Consider the following 27,469-nt stretch of genomic DNA (forward strand, 5'->3'; position numbering starts at 1 on the left):
CCTTAAGCATCAGGAGACACTGGTGGAAATAGCTCCTCTTTGCACAGTCACCCACTCAGAGTGTTTGCTGTTGCGGGGAGGCCAGGGTGGGGGTAGGGGAAATGTCTCAAGGCTGTTTCTGCTTTCCTTGAATCCCTTTGGCTCCCCACTTCCTCGCTGTGAGCTCCGGTCCCATCTTCAAATCTGGCTCCTACTCTGGCTGTTCTTAGAATCCTCCAGAGAACTTTCTGGGGCAGGAGCCGACTTCCACATCCAAGTCAGGGGCAAGCATTAGACCTGGTAGATAAGACACCTGCATCTCAGTGCCTGGCTCGAGGCCTGGATCCACTTGGAATTCCAACTTGCTGCTTTTGCACACCCCGCGAAGCGACAGTGTTGGTTTATGTGCTGGGGTCAATGCCAGCCATGTGGGAGACTCGCAAGGAGTTCTTGGCTCCTGGTCTTGGCCTGGCCCCCAGTTGCAGGCATTTGGAGAGTGAGCATGTAGTTAGAACTCTGTCTGCCTCTCCAGTAGTATTAATGGTGATGATTATAATGATCATTAAGAAATACACAAGCTCACAGGGAAGGTGTAATTATGGTTACGTGCTTAAGAAGTCTGTGTTCGTCTGTTTTCGTGTTGACTTGCAGGTCAGCTCTGAATAAGCTTGGCTTTTCCTTTTTTCCTGTTCTCTTTTGATGTTCTATGAGATACCAAGATGAGGAAAATGTAACTCTGAATTCTTGTCCTCAGAAGGTTAGTGGAGAAGATAGGCTCTGGTACCCTAATATTTATGTCCCCAAGCAGGGCATTGGGTGCACTAGGCAAGAAACAGTTTTGGTATGGAGCAGGCCAAGAAGGAGCTGGGAATGGTTTTATGGAGGACATGGTGTTGAGTTTATGTTGGAAGGCTGAGTAATATTGGAGTTTGTAAGGGTGGACGGAGGGAGTTGTCTGTGGAGAAGCCTGCAGGAGCCGAGGGGTGGGGTAGGAGAATGTCTGACCTACAAAGGGGAGGGGACAACATCTTTCCAGTTGGCCTCTTGGTTTCCATTCTTCTGTGTTCCTTGTGGACCCATTCATTGGGTCACACTTCAGTTGCTTGGAGCCCCTAAAGTATCTGGTTTCTTGCACACGTTTATAGAGAAGAAATGTTTGCAGCTCCAGTGGGGTCTCCCATGGTCCCAGCACCTGTGTTCCTTCAGTGGGCCAGGCTCACAAAGAGGCTGTGCTGGTCCTGATACAGCATGTACAGCTCTGTTGCCTTTGGCAATATCTTTCCCTTTCCAAGTGAGTACTCACAGGAACCTTTGTTTTTAAGGGCATTTTTTTTTTTTAAATCCAATGCCTGAAATGGGTCACATCTTTGCTTGGTCAGCGGTAGGAGGGAATGAAATCATTTGGAAGTAGAAGACAAGGTTGGGCATCTGTGTAGCTCTCAGCCTGTTGAGTTGCTTATCGGGGTCGGATGCATGCCTCACCTCTGCAGATCGCTGGGCACGGGAGCTCTGAAAGCAGGCCTATTGTGTGTTTCTCTGGTAGGGCAAGGGCCGACCAGCGGATCACCGAGTCTCGGCAGGTGGTGGAACTGGCAGTGAAGGAACACAAGGCCGAGATCCTCGCTCTGCAACAGGCCCTCAAAGAGCAGAAGCTGAAAGCCGAGAGCCTCTCTGACAAGGTCAGCACTCGTCCCTCCGGCCTCTTGGAAAGGCATTTTTTGTTTTTCAAAGCCGTACTTGACATGAATCTCTGTTCAGTCCCTGGTAAACATACTCCATGAGCTTAAATCCGTTCCCTCTGGAAATGTCACCTGTGTCTCCTCGGGACGTCCTTGCATGGTGATGGTGTGAATGGTTGGTGGGTGTCGCGTTATCATGGTAACATCTCCCTATCTGGGCTCCAACGTCCTGAATTTCTATCTAGGGCAACAACTCTCTTGTTTTCTGGCACCTCACTCCGAACAGGGCTGTACGGACTTAGTGCTGAGCATGCATCCTTGGGCAGGTGCTTGATGGCACTCACAGCTAGCCAGTTTCCCTAAGCCTCAAGGTCAGGGCACATTATGGCATAATGACACAGGCAGGTCCTCCATATTTCACACTGCAAATATACATGTGCTCTGTCTGTGGACCTTTCCATGTTATATTGCATGAATGTTCTGGATTCTTTAGCTAATGACTTTAGAAGGATACAGAACAGGTGCTTTTTGCTTCAGTGTTATGGATGAAAAAGCACAGATCAGATTTTACAAGTGCAAGGCTCACATTTTTTTCACATACACACATTATATCTAGATTTTAAAATTTTCTTTGTAATTTCGTATTTAAAAACTGCTTGAGGTCATTATGGAACATATAGAGACCATGGGAAAAGTAGAAGAAAAATGTATAATAACCTGTTACCCTGTTACATTAGTGGAGAATTTTTGATAGTCTTTCTGTTTATGCGTCTGCATATATACACAAATATATTACCATTTGTAGAAATACGGGTTTTTACTATACATGCAGGTTTACATTTTTTTTAACATTCTATAATTACAAGCTTTGCTTTTATGGGTTATTGAACATTTTGAAGCATGCAGTTCTAAAAAAAATCAATTGGATGGCAGCACCTGATTTAAGTATCCTATTTGTGCTGCGAATCTGGGCTTCTTCCAATTTTTTTTTTGCCATTTAAGCACTATGAACAACATAAATCCTGTTTATGTTTTGTGTACCATAATCTTGTTATATGTATTATAATCTTGTTTGTAGGGTTGGTTTGTTTTCTTCCCATGTCTGAAAATCCTGTTTTCTTACCAGAAACTCACAGGAGCAGAATGATGGGCTTCAAGGTTCCCACACTTGGAGCTGTCCAATGCTGACTCACCTTTTTTTTTTTAAAGTATGAGAAAAGTAAATTTCTTATATTAGAGTTGAGCTTGTATGTTTAACTTGGTATTTCTGTTCTTCATTTTCCAATGGATTCTTTTGTTGAAAATTTCCAGGAGTCGTTTCTTATGCTTCCAGATATTCTAGTCACTTCCTGTGTGTCCAGCTAGTCCAAGCCCAGCCGTTCTTGATCCCAGTGGGGATGACTTTCTCTTTCCCACAGCTCTTTTATCCAATTTATCTTCAGGCCACGTAGTCATGATCTGGTTGGAAACCCTTGGGAGAGCTCGGCCGTGCTTTTATGCCCAGAGCTCTATTGCTGTGCAGGCAGTTAGCATTCACTGTATGATGATTTAATTAAATGCAGCCAAAGCATGTCGGATAAATAAATTCGTGGGCATTCACCCCTGTAGAACTTGTCACAGTAACGTGTAAGAACCATTCCTCAGAAGGAATTTCTCACCTGTAAGAACCATTCCTCAGAAGGAATTTCTCACCTCAGGAAACAACCCTTGGAAAACTTACTTATGGCTAAAAACAACGTTGTCATTCTGACCTTTAGAGCTTGGTTATTCTCCCCGTGTGAGAGTTTGCTAGAAGTTATTAGCATCTGATAGGCCTAGATGTGGCATCATGGTCATTTTTCCCCCATGTCCAGCTCAATGACCTGGAGAAGAAGCATGCTATGCTTGAAATGAATGCTCGGAGCTTGCAGCAGAAACTGGAGACTGAACGAGAGCTCAAACAGAGGCTTCTGGAAGAGGTGAGCAAAAGGGCCCTGGGGAAATGGAGACTCCGTGTGTCCTGGTGGTCAGGTCGAAGCAGACATTGCACCTCCAGACATGGGGGGCTTTCAAGGAGGAGCAGGATAGTATCTAAACCTTAAAAAAGTGTTGTATGGGCCCGGCGCGGTAGCCTAGTGGCTACAGTCCTCGCCTTACACATGCCAGGATCCCATATGGGCGCTGGTTCTAATCCTGGCAGCCCCACTTCCCATCCAGCTCCCTGCTTGTGGCCTGGGAAAACAGTCGAGGACGGTCCAGAGCCTTGGGACCCTGTACCTGTGTGGGAGATCCAGAGGAAGCTCCTGGCTCCTGGCTTTAGATTGGCTCAGCTCCGGCTGTTGGGGGAGTGAATCATCAGATAGAAGATCTTCCTTTCTGTCGTTCCTCCTTTCAGTATGTCTGATTTTCTAATAAAAATAAATAAATCTTAAAAAAAAAGAGTGTTGTGAGGATCGGAGAGTCTCAGTCTCTAGCCTGCCGCATGGTACACGATAGATTGGCAAGCTCACAGTGATTCTGTGCCAGAGAGAGGCTTAGGAAACTCACAGGTGAATGAATAGCAAGTTAAAACTGTCCATTAGCATCGCGGTCCCAAGCGTGTTAAGTCTCATGCCGAAAGGACACCCATGAATGTAAGCTTCCTACATAGGGTAGAGACTGGATCACCTTATGTCAAAGACCACATTTCATGAACTCAACGCAAATTGTGTCCTGCTTTTGAGACAGGAGACGTCCAGCTCACACTGATCCCTAAGCCCAGCCATTTTCTTATTTCCGGTGCCTTTTGACAGGGTTCTGAAAAGCACTGCAGAAACGGAGGACCACTTCCAGCTCACAGTCAGGGTTTCACATTGACTCACTAATGATTCTGCTTTGTTTGCTAGAATTGACCTACCAGGAAAAAATGCACTTTATACAGATTACCTAATGAGAACTTGAACCCTAGAGTTCTCTGCATAGTGAGACCGTCAGTTCAACCAGCACCCTTGAGGTGATTTGCTGATAGAAGTATTATCGCTCTCTTAATAGGTTTGCAAAATGTAGTGAAATTTTTAGGGTGAGTCTTAAATATTGTGTAAAATGTTACTGTGAAACATGTATGTCTCAGACAGACATCTGGCTGGCATACATGTTTGGGAGAGTTGTGGAGAGCAATGATGGTGGTATGCGTGTCCTCAGTGCCACCAGATGCCACACTGAAAGACGGGAGGACTTAGGCTAATGAGCAGTTATGCCCTGTGCATTTTGCCATGAGAAATAAAAAAATAAAATTAATACTGTACATCTGCAAACATATAGAAACACAAAGTTCATCGAATGGCCTGGAGAATACCACACAGGTTGAATATCCCTTATCCAGAATGTTTAGGACCTGAAGTGTTTCAGATTCAAAATCTTGGAATATCTTCATATATGTAAGGAGATTTCTTAGAGGTTGGACCTACATCTAAAAATGAAAATCATTTTTGTGTTGTTTATACCTTACACAGTTTCCTGAAGGCCGATTTTATATAATATTTTCGGACCACGTATGTTGTGACCCCTTTAGGGGTCATGTGTGGAATTTTCCACTTGAGGCATTTACATCAACACTCAAAAAGTTTTGGATTTTGAGTTAGGCATTTATAAAGACAGTAATTAAGATACCCACATCGTATATAGGAGTACATCTGGGTTTGATTCCTGATCCTAACTCCTGGTTCTCGTGTTCCTCTGTGCTAAGTAGACCCTGGCAGTCACTGCTGATGGCTTAAGTTACTGGGTTGCTGCCACCCAGATGGGTGACTTGATTCCCAGCCTGCACCTTGGTCATGACAGGCATTTTGTCTCTCTCACTTTTTCTCAAAGAGAAAAAAAAATTGATTCTGTAAGGTCCGTTTATAAAATAATATATATTTTAATTCCAGATTTTTTTTTTAATATTAGAGATGTTGAACCTGTAATGGAAATTTTAAATGTGCCTGGTAGTTAAGTAGAGAATTATGGCCTTTTATGTAGGATGAATAGACAGTGTTCCCTGGCAGCCACCTGCTGGAAGCAGAAAGAACAGAAACACTGCCTGTCCCATCATCCTTCTGAGGAGGGCGAATTGGCCCTGACAGCTCAGTGCTGTGGTCCAAGGTTACTGGTTGGTGAGTCAGTGGCAGCGCCAGGAATAGGCTGCTGGAAGCCTGCCTCGCTTCCCTAGTTCTCACTTCTAAGTGGCACAAGAACATTCCCAGTTTCCCAGTTTGTACCTCACAGGGAGATTTTTGAGCAGACATCTGGCTGACACTGAGTTTGAAGCAGATGTCACAGACAGCTGAAACAGCTAGGACATAAAGATTGAGGTTTATTGTCCCCAATTGCAGTTGGGAGCCGTGGTTCTGGGCTGTGCTCGATGTGCGTGGGCCCAGCATCCTATCCAAGTGCAGGTGCAGAGATGTTTAGATCGGGCCGAGTGAGAGCCTCGGCGTTGGGGGAGCTTTTGGCTCCTGTGACCCACAAGCCCACCACTGACAGGCTGTGCGCATGGATCTTCCTCTTGCAGGTTCCCTCTCGGGCCCTGGCAGGGTCCTTGACAGCAGCTGTCAGTCTGTTGGAATGTATCACCAGAGAAGGCAGTTCAGTTATGGATGCTGGTTAATGTGATTCTGTATGCACTGCACAGAACCCCTTCCCCAGACCCCAGACCCTTGTTCACATTGGCCTGGATACTTACGATGACTTTGGATATCTTAGCCTACCCTTATTAAAACATGTATTTATTTGAAAGAGACAAAAAGAGGTTTTGACTCATCTACCATGCAAAAAATGCTGCCCTCCGAAGCCATTTTTTTTTTCCCAGCATCTCTAATTCTTAGAAAGTCCTTTCTTATTTCAAACTAAAACCTAAAACTTCTACCCATTGACTCTATAATGCCAAAGCCTGAAATTAGAGAATAGTCTAATGTCTCCAAATCAGAGAATGCTATTGATGAGTAGTCAAATTACTTGATAAGTAATCAAAATACCTCATATTTATTTAGCAGTTACTATGTGTCAGGTGCCTTTCTGAGTATTTTACATGAATTAACTCGTACCGTCCTTGGGATGAGCTCACAAGGGAGCTACTTTTATCCTCTCTGTGACAGTTGCCTAGATCCAAGTAGCTCTCCACCTCCAAGTTGCCTTCTGTTTTATAAGTGAAACATTTCCAATTCCTCCAAGCTTTGGATGTTCTTTTCTTGTGGATTTATCTTTGCCAAAGGGGTGTTTCCAAAGACCCCTGTGGGCTGCACAGCACTGGGTGCCGTGGGATGATCCTACCTCTGTCCTGGGTCCTTCAGCCCTCTGCCCGTTCCCAGGGCTCCGCGGGGGTCCCCTCACAGTATGGACTCCTACTGGCCGGCGAGAGCATCAGCAGTGCTTCCTCTACATCACTGCGCTCTTCTGCCTGTGTGCGGTGCAAGTGTGGAGAAGCCCCACCCGAGTGACCTGTTTCTTGGCGCATTTGTTCCTTCCTTCTTGCTCAGTCGGGATCGTTCCCTGCTCCAGTTCTGTCTCGGGCTGCTGCATTCGCTCCTGGGTGCTCTCGTCACCCATAAGATTGTTGGCCAGGGCTGAGTGCCTTTCTCACAGTCCACTGCTAACCCATTCGCCTCTTTCTGGGAAGCAGGTGAATGGTTTCGAAGAGCATTTCAGAGTGCCTAAATGTCACTCTTCTGTGTTGGCTTTTGTAGTAAGTAACCAGCTCGTGTCTTGGAAAGCAAGTGATCTGCAGATGTTGAGCCTGGCTGTTACCAAGCAGACTCTTGTCCCCAGCTCTCATTTCTCTACCTCCTGCTGGGTAGTTAATGTTGTTCTAAAATAACGGAGAGAAACTGAAAAGGGTGATTGGTGGGTGAGACCCAGGCAGCAGGGACCCATGGCTCCCATCAGGAGGGTGTCTTGGCTGTTCTTTCTTTTCCCTGTGTCTTAGGAGACTGTAGTTTGATTGGGAAACTCCGGTTAGGCCAGCCGATCTCTAGTTACTAGTAATTGTCTCTTGCTTTGTGGCAGAACTATAAGGGAATGGCAGGTGGGAAGGTGCCAGAACTGGGTGGAGAGAAGCTGAAAGGACAAAGGAGATGGAGAGTACCAGCATCCGTAAACACCTGCCAACTGCTGGGCATCCCGCTGCATGCGTCATCCAGGGAGGCATTGTACCCTCCCAAGAGGCCACTGAGCCGCCCACGGTCATGTTGCTGAGTAGTTAAAATCTCACTTGAGCCAGGTTCTTTACACTAGAGCATGATGCCCAACAGTCAGCCCCCTCTCAACAGGACAGGTGGATGATGAGTAGAAATGAAAGGACAGGCGCAGGCAGGGAGAAGTGGCATGAAGTCAGCAGGGCCAGCGTGTACTGAGGTTGCCAGCAGCTCTCTGCCTGCCGGGGTGGAAGGTTCTGGGACCTGCCATCAACTGTGTGAAAACTCCCGTAGCGATGGCTGTTGTTGTGTGGCTCGCTGTGCTAAGTGTGCAGAAGGTCGAGGCCACTCAGGAAGAGGTGGATTGGCCCACAGCAGGAATGTTTGAAATGCAGCTGGGCCCAGTTGAGTGCCAGCCATGGTGCTGATCAGGGTGGCTGCTCCTACTTACTGTGTAGGAAGGTGGGAAAGAGTCTTTCGTTGTCCACTGTATCTCTGCGTTGACTTTTGTGTAGAAATGCAGAAGCAATTAGTGGCACAAAACCCTTTCTGATATACTAAATCAGATTTCCTTCCCTGCGGGTTTCACAAACACTAACACTGAGATTCAGCTTTTCCTTTCTCTGCCTGCAGTGGAGTGAGCTGTACACATGACCAAATCTACTTGCTAGCATCCCTCACCAGCGCTCATTGGGTGGGGGGCAGTGGAGTTCCTCTCTTATTGACAACACTTGAGACCTTCGTCTTGAAAGCAGGGGCTGCACGCTTAGCTGTCACTGCCCTGAGTTGCACTGCCTTCCTTCCAGGTGGGTCTCAGGTGCCCCATGCTCTGAGGTTCCCTCTGATTGCAGCCTGGTGCCCATTACTCTGGGGACCCTGTGACGTCTGCCCATTACAGAGTCTCTTGCACATTTTCTCTAACCATGCCCACATCCTCTTGGGCCGTAACAGACGGCAGTTACTAATGATGGAGTGAGATGATTTCAAAAGCTGAACATTAGGTGTTGTGCCTGAAATTAGTTTGGGAATAAGAATGGGGAGGAGGGGGATCATGAGCTAGGTGGCTTGTGGTGCTGAGCCCCTGTCTCATCTTTCCGCACCAGCAAGCCAAACTGCAGCAGCAGATGGACCTGCAGAAGAACCACATCTTCCGTCTGACCCAAGGGCTGCAAGAGGCCCTCGACCGGGCTGATCTGCTGAAGACGGAGAGGAGTGACCTGGAATACCAGCTGGAGAACATTCAGGTGGGAACCCGTACAGGAAGCGGGGGCAAGGCAGAGTGCCATTGCGTGAGACCTCTGCTGTAATGGCTGGTACCACCACCTGGATCCTACCATCCACCATTTACTGTTTTTTTTTTTTCACGCATCTAGTCATGTATTAACCCGCCTTTTTTCCCCCTCCTGTGATACGGTCGGAACTGAAAAATGTGTGTGCACCCTGGCAGAGTGCCCATCCATGTGGCATGCTCATATGCCAGGATCCTGGCACTTCCTCCACTCTGGTTGCAGATGATACTGCCTATGGACTTACTCTCCCATCTGGGTCTGAGGTTATTTTGCTTATTTATTTCTCCATGCATTTTAGGTTCTCTATTCTCATGAAAAAGTGAAAATGGAAGGCACTATTTCTCAACAAACCAAACTCATTGATTTTCTGCAAGCCAAAATGGACCAACCTGCTAAAAAGAAAAAGGTGGGTCCCAGTGGGAGTTGACAGCCTCGCTCCATCACCCCGGACTCCGTGGGTACCACTGCCATGTGTGACCACAGGGACAGAGAAGGAAGCAAAAGGCACATGTTCCTGTTCATTGTAGTCAGAAAATTAGGTTTTGAGAGAATGAGAGTAGCCCCTTTCTGGGATACCATTGGTCAGGTCTAGCCAGTTACTTTATGTTTACGGCCATTAAGGTTGTGATGCCTCTCTCTTTTAAGGGAGTGACCACCTAGGAGCTGTGGGGTAGGTCATGTGTACTAGGTCATGTGTACATGACTCCCAAGGTCAAAGATCATGTGTTCTAGACTGCAGTGGGATCAGCAGGTCATGGGTGTGAGCGGCTTAGAGAGATAAGATGGCTGCACGGGTGGGGATTCAGAGGGTCCAGTAGGTCCTCTGCTGGGAACTCTGGAAGAGTTCTCAGTCCAGAAGGGACTCAGAAATGAGTTTGTTTGGATCATGCAGAGACTGGAGCCCAGGGAGATGGAATGCTCTGGTTAGAGAGCTGTACCCTGCCCCTCCCATTTTATATTGTAACAAATCAATACCAACTGTGGACAGGCTGGATGTGGGTGCACGTGGGGAGAGTGCTTTTAGCAGTCCTGAACAGGTGACGTCTCAGATCATTGCAGCCCTCACTCATCCTAGGTTTGGCCAAGTGTCCTTACTTCCAGAAAGGTCTCTGAGGGGCTGGTGGTTTGCTCATCTTATTGGCGGTAGCTTTCTCAGGGAAGGCCTTGCGGAGTTGGCATCCCTCGACAGGGCATGGGAGACCAGTGGGGGTGGGAGTCGGGGTACGTGTGTGAGGTGTCCCCACTGGGGGTGCCATCTTTGCAGCAGGGGTAAGGACCGCCTGGGGAGGTGCCTCGTGCTAAGTGCTGGCTGCTGGGAAGAGCCTCTCGCACCTGCATGACCTTGTATGTTTGTGACTCTGATGATGTTTAATCTTTTCTATTTTAGCAGCGACTGTTACCCAGTTATGTCATTTGATGTAGTTAGGGTGTTTCCATTTAATTTTTTTTTAGTTGATTTTCTTTTCCAGTTGCATTATTTTTGGCTTTTTCTTTCTTTTTTTTTTTTTTTTCTTCCATGTGTGCTAAATGTTTCCATTTGCGGTTTTTTTTTTTTTTCACATGACACTTCTTCTTTTGATGTCATGTTTAGCCTTCATTTTTCCTTTTTCGGGTTTTTTTTGTTGTTGTTTTGCTTTGTTTTTGCTTCTGTTTGGTAAACCACTCCCCTCTGGGTCTCGTCATAAACATCGTGAGACAAAATCTAAGGCAAGAGTGCCCTCTGACCCCTCTCTCCTGACTTCACCCTCCCAACTTGTCCTGATTGCATTTTTTTATGGGGGAAGAGATTCTCATAGGAAATGTCCTCCTATCCTGAGACTGTCAAAGGAAGAGGGGGTGGCAGTGCAAGCAGCTCCAACCAACCCTCTTGGCGAACACTTCCGCACCCCTGTTTTTTTGTTTGTTTCCAGCCGCCTTGCCCCTTCACTTGCCATTTTCCCTAAATGCACTTACAGTGAGTATGCCCCAAGCCTCTGTGCTTTGCTTCTCCCCAGTCAGGTTTCCTGTCGTTAGTTTCCCAGTGTCAGTCTCCAGGAGTTAGGAGATATCTCTGTTTCCATTGCTAGGGTTTATTTAGTCGACGGAAAGAGGACCCTGCTTTGCCCACACAGGTTCCTCTGCAGTACAATGAGCTGAAGCTGGCCCTGGAGAAGGAGAAAGCTCGCTGTGCAGAGCTCGAGGAGGCCCTCCAGAAGACCCGCATCGAGCTCCGGTCTGCTCGCGAGGAAGGTAGGACCTCCCCCGCCCCGTCTCGGGAAGCACGGAGGGGGCAGGCAGAGCCTCTGGCGAGATGGATGAAGACGATGTTTGCAAAACGCCCATACATACCTGCCAAGCAGGCACCCCCAGCGTGGCACACAGCTGGCAGCATGCTGCATGTGGCCACGTGGCTGTCATGTGTGGCCTTTGGTCTTTGGAAAACAGCCTGGGGCCAGCCTGCTTGGCAACCCACTGACCGTAAACCATTGTACCCGTCTTCCTGCAGCCGCCCACCGGAAAGCCGCGGAACACCCACACCCATCCACGCCAGCCACCGCGAGGCAGCAGATCGCCATGTCCGCCATCGTGCGGTCGCCTGAGCACCAGCCCAGTGCCATGAGCCTGCTGGCCCCGCCATCCAGCCGCAGAAAGGAGTCTTCCACCCCCGAGGGTGCGTTCTCTCCTTAGTCCTTCCTCTGTCGCTTTAGCAGATTCCTGGAGACAAGCGATTCACCAAGAATAAAATTTTCAGTGGCTTGTAGTTGTCGAGGGTGAGGAACCCAGGAGTGGGGTGCAGACACCTGCTCAGCATGGAGTCCTCAAGGGACTTCTTGAGGCATCATGGCTTGGTAATGGGCCTTTCCACTTCTCGGAAAACCGCTAACGTCATCTCGGGGACCTCACCTCCCCCGGACCCCTCCTCCAAATACCCATGTTGGATCTTGGCATGTGCAAGGCAAGGACTTTAGCCACTAGGCTACTGTGCTGGACCCTTAACAGTTTTTAAATACTTTATTTAAATATAATTTGCTTTACATTCAATTTATTCAGTTAAATGTACAGTTCAGGTTTTTTGTTTGTTTTGCAAATTCACAGAATATGTAACTATCATCAAAATGTAATTTTTGAGCATTAAAGTTTTTATTTTTTGTTTCTGTATTTATTTGAAAGATGGAGCAACAGGGAGGGAGCGACAAAGCGAGATCTTCCTTCTGCAGGTTCACTCCCCAGATGCCTTCCAACAGCCAGGGCTTTTCCAGGCTGAAGCCACGAGCCAGGAACTCCATCTGGGTCTCCCACATGGGTGGCAAGAATCCAAGACTTGGGCCATCTTCTACTGTTTTGCTAGCTCATTAGCAAGGAGCTGGACCGAAAGGAAGTGGAGAAGCTGGGACCTAAACCAGCCGTCCGATATGAAATGCAGGTGTCTGAAGCAGTGGCCTAACGTGCTACGCCACAGCACCAGTGCTGAGATTTGAATGTTTTTATCCCTCCCACTGACCCCCCCCCAAAGAACAACCTCCCAAGCTCTGTGCCTTTTGACGGTCACTGCTTTTCTCTACAACCGCTGACGGCCACTAGTCTGCGGCTCCTTTCTTCTGGACATTGCACTTGTGGCGTCATGTCACATGTGGCCCTTTGGGACTCATTGCTTTCCCAGCGTCTTTTGAAGATTGATCTGCGTGTAGCATCAATCAGAACTTCGTTTCTTCTTCTAGCTGACTATTTTCTTATGTGGATAGCACCCCCTGTTTTTCCTTTAATCCCACGGATGGACATGTGGCCGTTCCTACATTTTGGCAGTCATCAGTTCTGCTGTTAGGAAACTTTTTGTACATATTTTTGTGAGTCCATGTGTCTTGGGCTCTCTCGGGGATATGCCTGGGCCGTGGGACAGTTTGGGTTAGGTCCCTCCCTGGCTGTGTCATGTCCCGTTCACCTGAGCAGTGCAGGAGATTGGTGGTATCTCAAACTGGTGCTTTGACCTGCGTTTCCTGAGTGACTGATAATGGGGAGCAGTTATTTACATGCCTGTTGGCCATTTGTTTACCCTCTTGGGGCAAATGTCTGTTTAAACCCTTGGCCTTGTCCCCTTTCAGAAACATTTGAGACGGAGTAGGGAGAGGGAGAGAGGGGAGAAATCGCATGTACTGGTTCACTCCCTCAGTGCCACATGGTTGAGACTAGGACAGGCCCAAGTGAGGAGCTGGCAGCTAGGAATGGGTCTCGCACATGGGTGGCAGGGTCCTGACTGTCTGAGCCATCACTGCCACCCCCACGGGTCTGCATTAGCAGGAAACTGAACCTGGAACTAATACGGGATGCGGGCCTTCCAAGGGATGCCTTACTCTTTAGGCCAAACACCCAGCTTCTTGGCCTGTTCTTCAGTTAGTTTGTCTTCTGTTTTTGAGCTGTAAGATTTCTTTACAGAGACATGATTTGCAGATATATCCCCCGCATCACACCTCTATGGTTTGTCTTTTTCTTGCTGGCATCATTCACGGCACTGTAATGATTTGTAAACTTTTTTTTTTTCCTCCAGAATTTAATCGGCGTCTTAAGGAGCGCATGCATCACAATATTCCTCACCGATTTAATGTGGGACTGAACATGCGAGCCACCAAGTGTGCTGTGTGTCTGGATACTGTGCACTTTGGACGCCAAGCATCCAAATGCCTGGGTAAGAGCTGCGGCCGGGGGCCTCTGTGTCGAAGAGCTGTCAGATGCAGGTACCTGTTGTCTGGTGCCTTGCGTTTCACTCCTTGCCATCAGCCACATTGATCTGCAAGCTTCTCCTTTCCATGGAGAATGCCATTGAGCCGTGAGCATATGTGTCCCCTGTTCATGACCGCAGCCCATTGCAAAGTATCCCCATCTTTGCTCATTCCTAGCCCCTTCTTGTCAGGCTAGACTCTCCCTACCTGGCTCCAGACGACATCTGAAGGCTGATCCTTCCCACACCCATTTGTGGGCAACCTGGGATGAAGACAGGCAAATTAGGTCACTTGGCTCTCTCCTTCCTCCCTGCAGAGGCCTGGCAGCCGGGAAAGCTGAGGCATGGATAGGATGCCAGGGCTAGCCTCAGGGGCCAGCTGGGGTCGGGAAGCCTTGGGTTAGGTTCAGGCCCAGCTGAGAGTTGGATTGTACACTGTTCCCTCCTAGAGTGCCAGGTGATGTGTCATCCCAAGTGTTCCACCTGCCTGCCCGCCACCTGCGGCCTGCCCGCCGAATACGCCATGCACTTCACGGAGGCCTTCTGCCGTGACAAAATGAACTCCCCAGGACTCCAGAGCAAGGAGCCCAGCAGCAACCTGCACCTGGAGGGATGGATGAAGGTGCCCAGGTAGGGTGGCAGGGCGGCTCAGCCTGGGGTAGGTGTTAACATGAAAGACGGAGAATGCCTTCCTCTCCTGACATTTCCCAGGGAGGCATCTTGTCTGGGCTTTTTTCCCCCTCCTTGCCACCCGTCCCTTTGACCCAATTCTCAGGCATTCAAACGTTTATTTATTTGTTTACTTATTTTCTTTTCCCCCCAGGAATAACAAGCGAGGGCAGCAAGGCTGGGACCGGAAATACATCGTCCTGGAGGGATCCAAAGTCCTCATTTATGACAGCGAAGCCCGAGAAGGTAGCTGCACAGCTCAGGGGGGACTGTGAGTGCACGTGGCCTGTCCAAGCCTGCCGGCGTGGGCATGAAGGCTCTGGGTTTGGTTTCTGTTGGTTTGTTTTGTTTTGTGTTTGCTTTTGGACTGCCTCGCGCGCCTTCTACGCTTTCCCATTTTTGAAAAGTGAAAACCAAGTGACTTTTCTAAAGGTTATTGGTGCGATACTCACATCTATAGGTCTCCCCCCTGAAGGACCCGCAGGGTGCTGCCCCGAAGATTCCACCTGCTAATACACCTTCTGGGAACTTCTGCCTCAGTCAACTAACCCATAAACCCGCATCGTCATCAGACATTTGACGGTGCTACGCATCTGACACACTTTATTTTGTTTTTATCTTCCCTCTCTGCCTTCTCTGCACATCTCTTTGCTTCTCTTGTTCTCGTGTGCCCCTCTTCACTTGCGTCCCCTGTCTTGCTCTCTCTCTCGCTCTCTCTCTGTTTCTCTCTCTCTCCCTCCCTCCCTCATCCCTTCTCCCTCTCCTCCCCCACAACTTTGTTCTTGTCCCTGTTCTTTTGTTTTTCTTTCTGCCCTTCCTCTTTGCACCAAGCTGGACAGAGGCCGGTGGAAGAATTTGAGCTGTGCCTTCCCGACGGGGACGTATCTATTCACGGTGCTGTTGGTGCTTCTGAACTCGCAAACACAGCCAAAGCAGGTGAGGGGGAGCCAGGGCTGGGCTCCCTCCCCAGTTCCCATCGCAGTGCGTGATTGAGCAGGGGTGGCATGGGAGTCTCACATCTCGGGGCCATCCTCCCTGGATTTAAGGAGGACATGCACCCCCCAATGCCGCACCCTCTGCCATCTCCTAGATGTCCCATACATCCTGAAGATGGAGTCCCACCCACACACCACCTGCTGGCCCGGGAGGACTCTCTACTTGCTAGCTCCCAGTTTCCCTGACAAGCAGCGCTGGGTCACCGCCTTGGAGTCGGTGGTGGCAGGTGGGAGAGTTTCTAGGGAGAAGGCCGAGGCCGACGCTGTGAGTATGGGCGTGGGCGCAGGGGCTTGTCTCCGTGAAGAGACTGACTCAGTGCTGATCTGCCCACAGAGGGTCATGTTGGCTTCCTTCCCTCCCTCCCTGAAGGGAAATGGCTCTGGGCCAGCCTGAGCCAGGGTCTTAGGGGAAGGATGAGGCCCCGAGGCAGTGGGTGGCACACCTCTAGCTCAACCTTTTCAGCCATTTTACAACATGGGGATTTGGCAACTGTAGCTGACTCTTGGGTACGACAGAGTACATCTACTCTCCTGCTGCGGGGTGGAGTTGGCGTGGTTGGAAAGCTTGAGTCAGATGCACTGGGGCTACTGGCAGCCCCGCTGGCCCCAGCACGACTTCTCTTCGCCTTCCCATGGCTTCTGCAGTAGCTGTTCTTCTGTGGGCAGGTCTGAGATCCTCCTCGTGCCTAAGCTGTTAGAGATGTAGGTGTGCTGTGATTGGCAGCCTTCCCCCTAGGAACGTTCCAAGATACAAACAGCACTCATCACTCCCTGGCCCAGAGAACTCCCAACAGCTCAAGGACTAGCGCTCAGGACAGTCTTAACCCTGAGCTTGCTGATCGAGCACCTGGTCCCTGAGTAGACCTGTAGTGCCGACCTGTTGCATTGTTGCCTGTGTGAGCCTTTTACTAAAATCCACATTGATGTGTGCACAATAGGCCCAGGACAGTACTTCCTTGGAGCTCCTGCCCGCGTGGGTTCAGGTACAGAGATGCGGGGGCTCTTTGATTGGCTGCTGACACCTCTGCACTCTCGCTGCCGCGTGGGGTGGGGAAGGAGCTGGCCATGCAGCTTATTAACCCTGTGCAGGTGGAATCTCTTTTAGCTTCCGCTTACCTGCTAGCACAGGATAGCTTTGTGGGCTGACCACGCTCACTCGTGTCTATGTCCCAGTCCAGTGAGGCCTCCTTGCCGATTAACAGCCATCTCAGAGACACCAGCGAGGCTCGTGTGTTGCCTTTGGAACCCAAAGCAAAATTCAGGGCAAGCGCAAAGCAACTGTTTCTGAGTGTTGTCATGAATAGCTCGCTGGTTGGATCCCTAGCACTCCAGCCTCAATGCATCTTTTCTGATCTTTTCTCCTGTGGATGAGAAGAAATGGCTTGGTAACTCCCTGCTAAAACTGGAAGGTGATGACCGGCTGGACATGAACTGCACACTGCCTTTCAGTGACCAGGTACTGCCTCCAGGGCCCTGGCAGCAAGGAAGAGGCTGAGTATTGTGTGGGGACATGGCCATGCTGACATTGTGCCCTTGGGCCTCTCCGCAGGTGGTGTTGGTGGGTACCGAGGAAGGGCTGTATGCCCTGAACGTCTTGAAAAATTCCCTGACCCACGTCCCAGGAATTGGCGCCGTCTTCCAAATTTATATCATCAAGGACCTGGAGAAGCTGCTCATGATAGCAGGTGCAAGGCCAGGGGCAGGGCACTTGTCCTTTGCCTTTGAAGGAAGCTGTGTGTTCGGCCAAATGCCAGCTTGGGGCACACAAGGCCGGGTCGCTGGTGGCACAGTGAAGTGGCAATGGCTGTTTGCCCTGACCTCGGCTGATGAACTGTGCCTGTCTACCTCCACTTCCCCCGTGGAGTCCAGTTTAGCACTGTCTGACGCCCCGCTCAGAGAATCCCACCGATGTGCCAGGTGGGGAGTGCCTTGACCTGTGAAATCTCCTGATTGCAGTAGTGCCACTGCGGGCTGCCCTGTTCCCACGGGGCGTCCCTTACATGATGGACACTTGCAGAGTCGCTGCTGCACTCTCTGCTGCCTCTCATTTTGTCCTGCCTTTTTTTAAAACCTCTTTTTCTCTCCTTTGTTCTGACAGTGAGAGTTAGTGGCAGCCAGAACCAGAGGTTCTTCAGAATATCAACCAAAGACCAAAGGTGTTTTCTTACATAATCATGGTACAGTTTGCTTTGCTCTCTTGTTGGCAGCACTGTATTTTTAGGGAGAAACAGTCCTATATTGATTGGCTCGAAGATCAAAACATCCAGTTACTTATTTCAAGCATGGCTGCTTCCAGGGACCGAGATAATAATGTAGTCAGGAATCGACTTTTGATCTTTCTGCTATTTTCCTGCCTCATCCTCCTCCCTTTCCTTCTTCTTTTGAGCAGTTTTAGATCCAAAGTGAAATTGAGGGGAAGGCATTTCCCATTGACCCCTCATTCCATGTGCCCTGTGCGCCCCCCACCAGACCCACTGGACTTGCATGATCTGACACGTCATCGCCCATGTTGTGCACTTTGTACCCCAGTTCACTCCTGGGGTCATTGAATTCTGTGGGTTTTGATAAGTGTAATGACACGTCCACTGGGCTGCCATCTAGAATGGTTTCACATCATTCAGGAAATGTGTACTGTAATCTTACTATTTGATCTGCTGCCTGTTGTCAGGCTTTTGCCCTCCGCTCCAGTCATGGCCTGTTGTTTTTCCTGATTCATGGCCCAGCCTGAGATCATGCCTTGCATTTTGTCCTGTCTCTGCAGCCCTCTCTACTCTGCAGCAGCTCCCAGGCCCTGCGTGATGGTGGGGTATTGGCACATCCATGTCTGTTGCTGCATGGATGGGTGCCTGTGGTCTCCCCGTCACAGCCTTTCTGTGCTGATGGAGGAGCTTGTCGGCCAGGACAGCTCATACTCTCCATGTTTAAGTCTGAAAAGGGTCCATCCACCTGAGATGTTGACAGGAAGCCCAAAGGTTTGCTCAAAGATCTGCAACATGGGCCAGATGGGTGTGTGCAGGTGGAGCTTCCCTAATTGGAAAATCCAGAATGCAAAGTTTTTTGAACCCTGACATTGCCTTGAGTATGAAGTTTCACAACTGACCCCATAGAATGGGCCATAATGAAAATGCAGGTGCACTGAACGTGCTGTGTGAGATGAGCTTCCAGCTGCATGCAGGAGTGAGTGACACCTCAGTGAATTTTGTTTAAACGTGGGTGTGTCCCCAAGATAACCTCATGAGATGCACATATTCCAGTGTCTAGAGGAAAACACCAGATCTGAACCACTTCAGGTCCCGAGTGTTTCCAAGAAGCGATATCCATCCCGGGTGGGCCATCTGAGGTTTCCACTTGTGACTAGAACCACAGTGGCAGCCGCCTCGTGACTCCTGGGCCTCACACTGACCGGTGGCTGTTTACCCCTCAGGAGAAGAGCGGGCCCTGTGTCTCGTGGATGTGAAGAAAGTGAAGCAGTCCCTGGCACAGTCACACCTGCCCGCCCAGCCTGACATCTCGCCCAATGTTTTTGAAGCTGTCAAGGGCTGCCACTTGTTCGCTGCTGGCAAGGTAGGCAGTCCTTGGGGCCGCTGCTGGAAGAACATTCTAGAAAGTGGCACTGTCCTTCAGGTGTGGCATTTGATCTTGGAAATCTCATCTCCTCAAACTGGGTTAATTCCTGTTGCTGCAGCCTTTAGGGATCTGGAATAATTTGCATAGCTGTGAAATTCATGCTAGTTTTGGATATGAAAGAAATGTCTAAGAAAAATAAGATTAACCAATTTAAAAGGATAATTTTTAAAAGTGTGTGTGTATGGGATGAGCCTTTTCTTGTTCTGACATGGAAGCCTGAGTCTGAACTGGATGACAGGATGCTTTATTTCTGGAAGTTTATAAATCCCAATGTATGGCATTTATGTAACAGGAAATCAGGTCATGAGAAGTCAGATGAATTTTTTTCAAAGTTTTTGCCATCTTCAAATTTGGAACATAAATACATTTGTTTAACACATTTTTTTTTTAAAGAAAATTGACCCCTTGGTAAAGTGGTGAAGATTGGGTACCCTAACATCCTGCATTAGAGGGCCTGGATTTTAGTCCCAGCACTGGTCCCAATATCAGCTTCCTGCTAATATGGCCCTTAGGAGGTGGCAGGTCAGGTCCCCGCCAACCACATGGAAGATCTGGATTGGGATCTCTGTCCTGGCTTTGACCCGGGCCCACCCCGGCTGTTGTGGGTGTTCAGGGAATGAAGATAATCTGGGCTGGTTCAGCCCCTGGATTCCACAGTTGAAAACCGCATTGGCTTTTGCTCCTCGCAAAAGGCTGCATGCTGGGCATTTGCTCACGTGGTTACTCAGTTACTATTCACCAGGACAATCTAGAAAGTTGAGTGGGCTTTCAGAGACTTTTACTGCAAAGGTTTCGTGTCTGGGTGGGGAAGCTGTTGCCAGCCACAGGGGCTTCTGTTGGGCCACTCAGTCCTCCGTGGTTCTTTGAAGGGCTGTGGCTTCTGGTCCCCTCCGTTGTGGGAGTAGAGCTAGCGCCCTGGTGGGTGTGTTGTGAGCATGTTTAAGGTCAGCTGACCTGAGATGCTGCTTGTCAGGGGAGTGCACCAAATGAACTCTGGACTGAGGCTGTTTTTAACCTATAACCGGGTCACCACCTGTAACCTCATTGTAAGCTGGGGGACTATCTGTATGTAACTGTGGCCGGATACCTCAAAAGGACAGAATATAGAGTGAGGTGTGGCTGACACGTGGAGGTGTTCGTCTGAAAGGGCTTCTGGAGGAGCTCAGGCGGCAAGGGGCTGACAGGGTAGACTTTGCCAAAGGGACTGTACACTCAGCAGTTTGGCAACTTTTTTTTTAACCTCTTTTTTTTTTTAAGATTTATTCTATTTTTTTATTATTGCAAAATCAGATATATAGAGAGGAGAGACAGAGAGGAAGATCTTCCATCCTATGATTCACTCCCCAAGTGACTACAACAGCCAGTGCTGCGTCTATCCAAAACCAGGAGCCAGGAACCTTCTCCAGATCTCCCACATGGGTACAGGGTCCCAAGGCTTTGGGCCGTCCTCTACTGCTTTCCCAGGTCACAGGCAGGGAGCTGCATGGGAAGCGGGGCTGCTGGAATTAGAACCAGCACCCATATGGGATCCCGGTGTGTGCAAGGCAAGGACTTTAGTCACTATGCCACTGTGCTGGGCCTTTTTTTTTTTGTTGTTAATCTTAAGGAGAACATTTTTTGTTCCTCCTTTTTTTTGAGTTTGCTACTTTTTTGTATTTTCTTAGATTAGCTTTCTTACTGTTTTCAGTTCTGATTTTCCTTGTGGCACATCTTTTATTTGGATTTGATTAATCTTTACAAAGAAAAAAAGTCTTTGAGCTTTATTGTTTGTCTCCAGGATGGCATTTTTTTATCTGTCAGTTCCTGCATTTATTTTTGTTTTTCCTTCCTTCGTTTTTCTGTGGCTTTCCTCTGTTATTCTAATTTCTTCGTTAGCTCAGTATTTTTTTTTTCATTATGAACATGCTATCCATTCTCCTGTAACTACTGTTGTCATTATATCTAGCAAATTTTTATATGGTCACTTTTTGTATTGTTCTGATTGTAGTATATTTTTGCTATCATCCCAAATATAGGAAAATTTCTCTCATTTCTTCTCTGTAAGAAATGAACATTTTAGGTTTTCCAAATCAGGAACGTAATCAGAAATGATTTCCATTGTAATATATGACAAAGTGCATGGAACACATGTGTAAACTGGAGCCTGATAATGTCCCCATGCACCCTAAGTAAGACATGAAGTATTAACTCCAACTTTACTCCAATTTCGTTTTTCTTGTCTCATGCCGTCCTGTTGCCACCACTTGTCCTAGCTGCCCACCTTCGTTTCTGGACTGGTTGAAATGTTGGCCCCTCTTCTTTCTTGGTGAATGACAAAGCTCAAGAAAAAGAGAGCTTTGGTATAGAACAACTAAGCTAAGCCAATAGGCACAGTGTGATGTCAGAGGGGTCCCAGTTAAAGCAGTGATTCTGGCCCAAGGCTGCTCTGCCCTACAGCTAACACGTGGCCATGGTGCCACAACTGGGCGGTGCTACTGGCAAGGCCAGGGATGCTGCCAGTGGCTCTAAGGTGCCCAGGACAGGCCCCCCACCACACAGCGAGCATCCAAGCCACACGACCCTGAGTGCTGATGGGGACTGAGAGCCTGTGTTCCCAGTGGTGACATTCTCTCCGCCTCTGCTTCTATTTCCTCCCCACTTGCTTTTCAGATTGACAATGGGCTGTGCATCTGTGCAGCCATGCCCAGCAAAGTAGTCATCCTTCGCTACAACGAGAACCTCAGCAAGTACTGCATTCGCAAAGTGAGTCGGGGCCTCACCCATGCCCTCCCCTGCCCCCAGCACTCCCGCGTGTCCCAGAGATCGGCTGGAAGGGCTGCCACCCAGCTGTCTTTCAGCCTGTTGCCCCGGCATTCCTGGAGAGGCCACCAGAGCTGCTGGTTGCTCGCTTTCCTTTGCCTGGTTTAGGAGCTGCCCACCCACCCATCCAGCCCCATGAATTCAGCCTTGCTGTGAGAGCAGAAAGTTGCTGATGGAGGCTCTAGAGTTGCTCTGGGCTAGTGTTGGAAAAGGCTCTTTCCAGGGACAGGGCAGGTCTGAGAGCCCCTGGCAGGAGCTTTTCTTGGACCACAGCAGTGTCTAGGAATGAGCTTTTGGAAAAGCCAAGGTGAGCCCCATTTTGCGTCACAGTTCAGGAGCAGCTTCTTGGAGCAGAGGGAGTGTGCTGGTGACTGCAGTGGGGACATGGTGGGGCCTGTCAACCCTCAGCCTAACCTACCTAGGATGCTTTTACCTACCTCTGGTGCTTTTCAGTCCCACAAATGAAACGAGGGGCAAATAGCAACACACAAGGGCTGCTGCCCGCTGGGGCAGAGATTTCATTCTGCGCCAGATGCTGGTAGCTTAGTGCCTCGACTGAGTGTGTAACGCCACCAGGAACTGAGCTGGTTGTTTCTAAACACCTTCCACTGTGGTTCTGAACAGCAGAGGGTCGGGGTAGCACCCAGGTAGTACCCAGTTTCCAGGAAAGGGAGAGATCCTGAGTTGGCAAAGTTGAGCCCCAAACTGTGGTTTGTGTTTCCAGTCCTTTGACTATATCACACTGCCTCCTTAAGAAGGCAGCCAGTAAATACCTAGTGGTCCCGGGTTTGTACTTGGCTTCTGGAAACTTCTCGGAAGTCATTGCTGCTTCCTGATTCCCGCCCCCACTTGGAATAAGCATGCCTGATATTCTGGTGATAGTAGGATTGGCCTAGAAAAACAATGGGGATAGTCGAAGGCGATGATGGTTGCTCTAGGTAAGGAAGGTTCTTGCTGGGAGCTGACCGAGCAGGACAAAGCTAGGACCACTCCTCCCAATAGTCAGGTGTGTTGTTCTGGGCTCTTGTCTTTCCTCTAGTAAGAATGCTGTGTTGTTGGCATCGTATCTTCTCATGGTCCCCGTGCTTATGACCCTTTGGGGACTACAGTCTTCTTAGTCTGGGTTTGCAAAGAGCAGTAGGAAGAAGTAGCTGGCGGGTCTCTGAGAGGCATGCACAATGATAGCCTGTGCGTGATGTGGAGCCCCACGCAGGCTTGGTGGCTACCTGCAGAGCAACAGGGGACACTGGGCCATCCCGTGTGATCTCTCACCTCCTCCTCCTCCCCTGCCCACTGCTTGTCCAGGAGATAGAGACCTCAGAGCCCTGCAGCTGTATCCACTTCACCAATTACAGTATCCTCATTGGAACCAATAAATTCTACGAAATCGACATGAAGCAGTACACGCTCGAGGGTAGGGCCGTGTCTCCCTGCCCCCATGCATGCTCAGGCCTGCCCCGGGGTTGCTGTAGCTCCTGACACGTGCCCGTCTCCTCATGTGCCTTTGCAGAGTTCCTGGATAAGAATGACCACTCCTTGGCGCCTGCCGTGTTTGCCTCCTCGTCCAACAGCTTCCCAGTCTCGATCGTGCAGGTGAACGGTGCAGGGCAGCGAGAGGAGTACTTACTGTGCTTCCACGGTGGGTCACAGCTGCTCTTGGCGGGGCAGGGCCCTGGGGCGTGGGGAAGCCTAGCCTGGGCCCACTGGGGCAGGAATGGCCAGTGAGACCCTGGGGCACTGGGAAGCTTGGCTCGGGCCTGCTGGGCCCGGAGTAGTCAGCAGGACCCTGGGGTGTGGTGAAGCCTGGCCTGGGCCTGCTGGGCCAGGAGTAGTCAATGGGCCCTAGGCACTCAGGGACTGTTCTTCTGTCACCCAAGGCACCCATAGGACCTCTCTTCCCCACAACTAGGGCACTGGCCCTGTCCAGCCCACCCCCACTCCTTCCACCCCTTTCTCTGGCTCTTTCCTTCTCTCTTCTTCACCCTCTTCCCACGTTTCTGTCTCCGTCTCCTTCCTTTCCCCCCTCTTTCTCTTCCTGCTCTCCTCCTCCCTTTCACTTGAATGCCCTTTTCTCTGAGAGCGGTCTTAAGACAGGTAAAATAAACTGCTAGATGAAAGACAAAATGAAACAAAAATCCCTTGCTTGAAATAAAACAGCTGGCTTGGCTGAGGTCTTCAGGTTTGCATGGCCCAATTCCGTATTGGCCAGAATGCCTTGGGCTTGGCTCCTAGTCTACTGTCACAGTGTCACCCACATGTTGGACTCATGTCCCTCTGCTCTCCTCCTCTTGCAGAATTTGGAGTGTTCGTGGACTCCTACGGAAGACGTAGCCGCACAGATGATCTGAAATGGAGTCGCTTGCCTTTGGCCTTCGGTAAGTGAGGTGCAGTGCAGACAGCCCAGCCTTTTCCAGCATCTGATGTGCTGGGAGGGGTTTCCAGGGAGGGAATTTGCAGGTGGAATCCTTTGTGCTGAAAGTGCTGTGCTCATGCATTCCTTCAGACACCCAGTGAGAAGATCATCCGAGTGAATGTTCCTGGCAGGGAGTGTGAGGCTCCTGGGGCTGCTTCTGCCAAAACCAGTCCCAGCCTTGGGAAGTGTTGTTAGGCTCTTGCAATAGAAGGGAAACAATTCCCTGTGGATTTCAGTCATATTTCAAAAGGCTTCTTGGTGATCCATGGCATAGCTGAGTGCTGTTGAAGCAGCCAGTTGTAAGTTGGCAAGAGGGTTAGGTCATGCTCACTCCTTTAGCCAATGTGGACAACACTGCAGGGAACATGTCTGTGCTGACCTGCCTGCTTTTGTCCAGTGGGATTGTAAGACCCTCAAAGTACAGTTGCCGGGTGCAGGAGGAAAAATGCACACACATATCTGTGAATATTCTGAAATACCATTGTGGCTGTGTCAGCTTTCAACATGGCCACTACCCGGCCACTGTAACCTATTTTGTTTGTCTGTGGTTGTACTGCATGCCACAGCAAGATCTTGTGATGCCCAGCAGCTCATCACTGCCGTGATTCTGCGGCTACCCCACACCCTTGTGCTTTTTACACTGTTAACAGGTCTCCTGTGCAGGTGGCAGGAACCCAGTTACTTAAGCTATCTTCTGTAACCTCCCAGAATGTGTATTAAGAGGCATCTAGACTGGGGAGCTGGGGCTGTGCAGTGTGACGTAGGATGTGGCCATCTGGTCCTTTTAGGCCAGGCTTCTGCCCATCAGCTGACCACCTTCTTGTGCTTCTAAAACTTGATGCAGATGCGACACATGAAAGTACACATGCTGATATGGTGCCCAGATTTTTTTTTTTTACCAGTTAATGTAGCATGCTTTAGGTGTTTCTCTGATCCCTGTTTATACAGCCAGCCACGAACTTTGACTGTTTTTGTATGTTGGTACATGGAGAACCACTTTGTGCCATTTCTAGCAGTGCACTGTTGCCCGGATTCTCGCGTGGGATTCAGTGGATCCCCTGCAACATACAGTTGAGCTGTTGTGCTGTAACAGGCTATGTGGCAATGAATAAGCTCACACACGCACAAGTGTGCTGGCACGTGGATATGAATTTGAAAGCTGCATGGAGCCAGGTTTTAATTTTCCCTGTTCCAACTCTCCTTTGCCCGTGCCCTTCCTCCATGGTGCTCACACAGCCTACCGAGAACCTTACCTGTTTGTGACCCACTTCAACTCTCTGGAAGTTATCGAGATCCAGGCCCGCTCCTCGCTGGGGTAAGACTGCCTGCCTGTGCTTTGGAAAGTCAACATGTTGGTGGGGAGCATGCAGGTTTTGTCCCCCACCTACAGTACACGTGAACTCTCGTCTGGAACTCTGCAGGACCCCTGCCCGAGCTTACCTGGAAATCCCCAACCCGCGCTACCTGGGCCCCGCGATTTCCTCGGGAGCGATTTACCTGGCGTCGTCCTACCAGGATAAACTGCGGGTGATTTGCTGCAAAGGGAACCTGGTGAAGGAGTCTGGCACCGACCACCACCGCGTCCCCTCCACCTCCCGCAGGTACCCAGCTGCTCCCCTCCCTACTGCTCGGACCCGAGTGGTTTCCCACAGAGCAGAAGTCAGTCTTGCCCTACTGGCCACAGGTTCCCAAGGCATTGCTCTCTTTTCACACTTAGACCGCTCATCTCTCTAAGATCTGCAGGACCGAAAAGACATGCTCCTTCACAGGGCCTGTCTGCCCTTCCCCTGGCAAGCATTTCTCTGGCTGTTAGGAACGGCTGTGAAGCATGCTGCCACTGCTTGAATGGATGGATTAGTGAGCTCCCTGAGACATGCTGCTTAGGAAAGGAAGAGATGGAATTTGGCTTGCACCTGGGGAGGCTCATGGTCCAAGCTGAGGCAGCTTCTGGGTATGGCATCTGACAAGGGTGGTGGATCAGGGGAGGCGGAGAGAGGCAGGGTCGCAAAGAGAGCTAGGGAGGGTGTGTCTGTGAAGCCAAAGGAGGAATAACCCTATCCCATCACTTCCTCAAGGCCTGTCCTTTAGTTACACGACTAGATTCAGTTCCCTTAGCCAATGGCATTGATCCATTAATCACTGCCATGAGATTTTGGTGGACCAGACCTTTAATAGAGGGGCCCATGGTGGACCCCAGACCATACCCAAACTGACAACACGTATTTTGCTTTCCTTGTTGCTGGGCTTGCCTGGTGGAATGGTGGAGTGTAGAAAATCAGGTGCTGTCTCACTCCCACCTGCCACCCCCGACAGTGCTCAGAGCATGGTGGGAGAGACAAGAGGGTCCTGGAGGGGATTTACAGAGACTCATAGGAAATGTGCCTCATGGGAAAACTGTGTGGACCCCAAAACATCTTTGCCAAAATGAACCTGGTTGTAACTTGATGTTCTTCACCAACTCTTTGGAGTATCCTCAGGGCACACAGTAGGAAGGTGAGTACCTACAGCGCAGGGGAGCTTCCGTCTCCGGAAGACCCCTGGCCTGGAGATGGGAGCCAGGGAGGGTGTCTCCCCCAGGAAGTAGTTAAGCTTGGGAGCCAAAGACACGGGAGTGCCACAAGGAGCCCCTGAGCAGGAAGGAAAAAGTCAGGGCCTCCCAGTCTGTCAGTGGCTTCCATGGAATTGGAACCCTCCTAAACCTATTCTGCTGGAATTCTTTTTAAATTTTTATTTTAAAAATTTGGCTCACCCCTCTCCCCGACAGTACAGTGAACATGTTCCCAAGTTTGCTGTGCTTGCCTAGATTCCGTGGTTTTTCTTGTGTAATCACTCGAAAGGCTGTCACAAGCACTTCTCCAACCTTGAGCTTTGGTGATCTCAGGAACCTGCTAGAAAAACAGCAGTGCCAAAGAGCCAGGTGTCCTGAGCCTTTGGGCTTTCCCCAGCCTTGGAATGGGTGCACAGAGGGTTGTGCTGCATTCCCAGGGTGTTGAGAAGTTGCTGCTCTCGGTGCCTCTGTGGAGGAGCAGGTGTTCAGAGGTCTCGTCTCTTCTGTGCCATGCTAGAACATCCTTCCCCATCTCTATAAGAATGAGAGAGCATGTTGAGCAGGCTTCATGTCCCCCTGAAACTTGTTTTTCTTTTTTCTTTTTTTTTTTCCCAGAGCCCACCTAGCATTCCTTCATGTGGCCATCCTTA

The 27,469-nt window shown here is 49.6% G+C and overlaps 1 protein-coding gene across 4 annotated transcripts in view; it reads left to right on the forward strand.

Moving 5' to 3' along the window:
* Positions 1-27,469, forward strand: part of CIT (citron rho-interacting serine/threonine kinase) — a 164,456-nt gene that overhangs the window by 131,251 nt on the left and 5,736 nt on the right. For 2 of the 4 annotated variants that reach the window (XM_041003643.1, XM_041003646.1), the window contains 20 exons: positions 1,523-1,658; positions 3,512-3,616; positions 8,890-9,030; positions 9,374-9,481; positions 11,142-11,304; positions 11,561-11,725; positions 13,598-13,735; positions 14,218-14,398; positions 14,592-14,683; positions 15,269-15,373; positions 15,528-15,697; positions 16,808-16,888; positions 16,982-17,117; positions 18,857-18,996; positions 21,709-21,801; positions 23,164-23,272; positions 23,369-23,497; positions 24,153-24,233; positions 25,508-25,586; positions 25,693-25,872. In XM_041003643.1, coding sequence (XP_040859577.1) covers positions 1,523-1,658; positions 3,512-3,616; positions 8,890-9,030; positions 9,374-9,481; positions 11,142-11,304; positions 11,561-11,725; positions 13,598-13,735; positions 14,218-14,398; positions 14,592-14,683; positions 15,269-15,373; positions 15,528-15,697; positions 16,808-16,888; positions 16,982-17,117; positions 18,857-18,996; positions 21,709-21,801; positions 23,164-23,272; positions 23,369-23,497; positions 24,153-24,233; positions 25,508-25,586; positions 25,693-25,872 — 2,532 coding nt within the window. Of the gene's footprint in view, positions 1-1,522; positions 1,659-3,511; positions 3,617-8,889; positions 9,031-9,373; positions 9,482-11,141; positions 11,305-11,560; positions 11,726-13,597; positions 13,736-14,217; positions 14,399-14,591; positions 14,684-15,268; positions 15,374-15,527; positions 15,698-16,370; positions 16,416-16,807; positions 16,889-16,981; positions 17,118-18,856; positions 18,997-21,708; positions 21,802-23,163; positions 23,273-23,368; positions 23,498-24,152; positions 24,234-25,507; positions 25,587-25,692; positions 25,873-27,469 lie in introns of all 4 variants that reach the window. The other 2 variants (XM_041003642.1, XM_041003644.1) reach the window with 2 other exon arrangements.

This window comes from Ochotona curzoniae, unplaced genomic scaffold, assembly GCF_017591425.1.
Source record: "Ochotona curzoniae isolate NIBS_2020 unplaced genomic scaffold, NIBS_Ocur_1.0 scaffold_274, whole genome shotgun sequence".
Lineage (NCBI taxonomy): Eukaryota > Metazoa > Chordata > Mammalia > Lagomorpha > Ochotonidae > Ochotona > Ochotona curzoniae.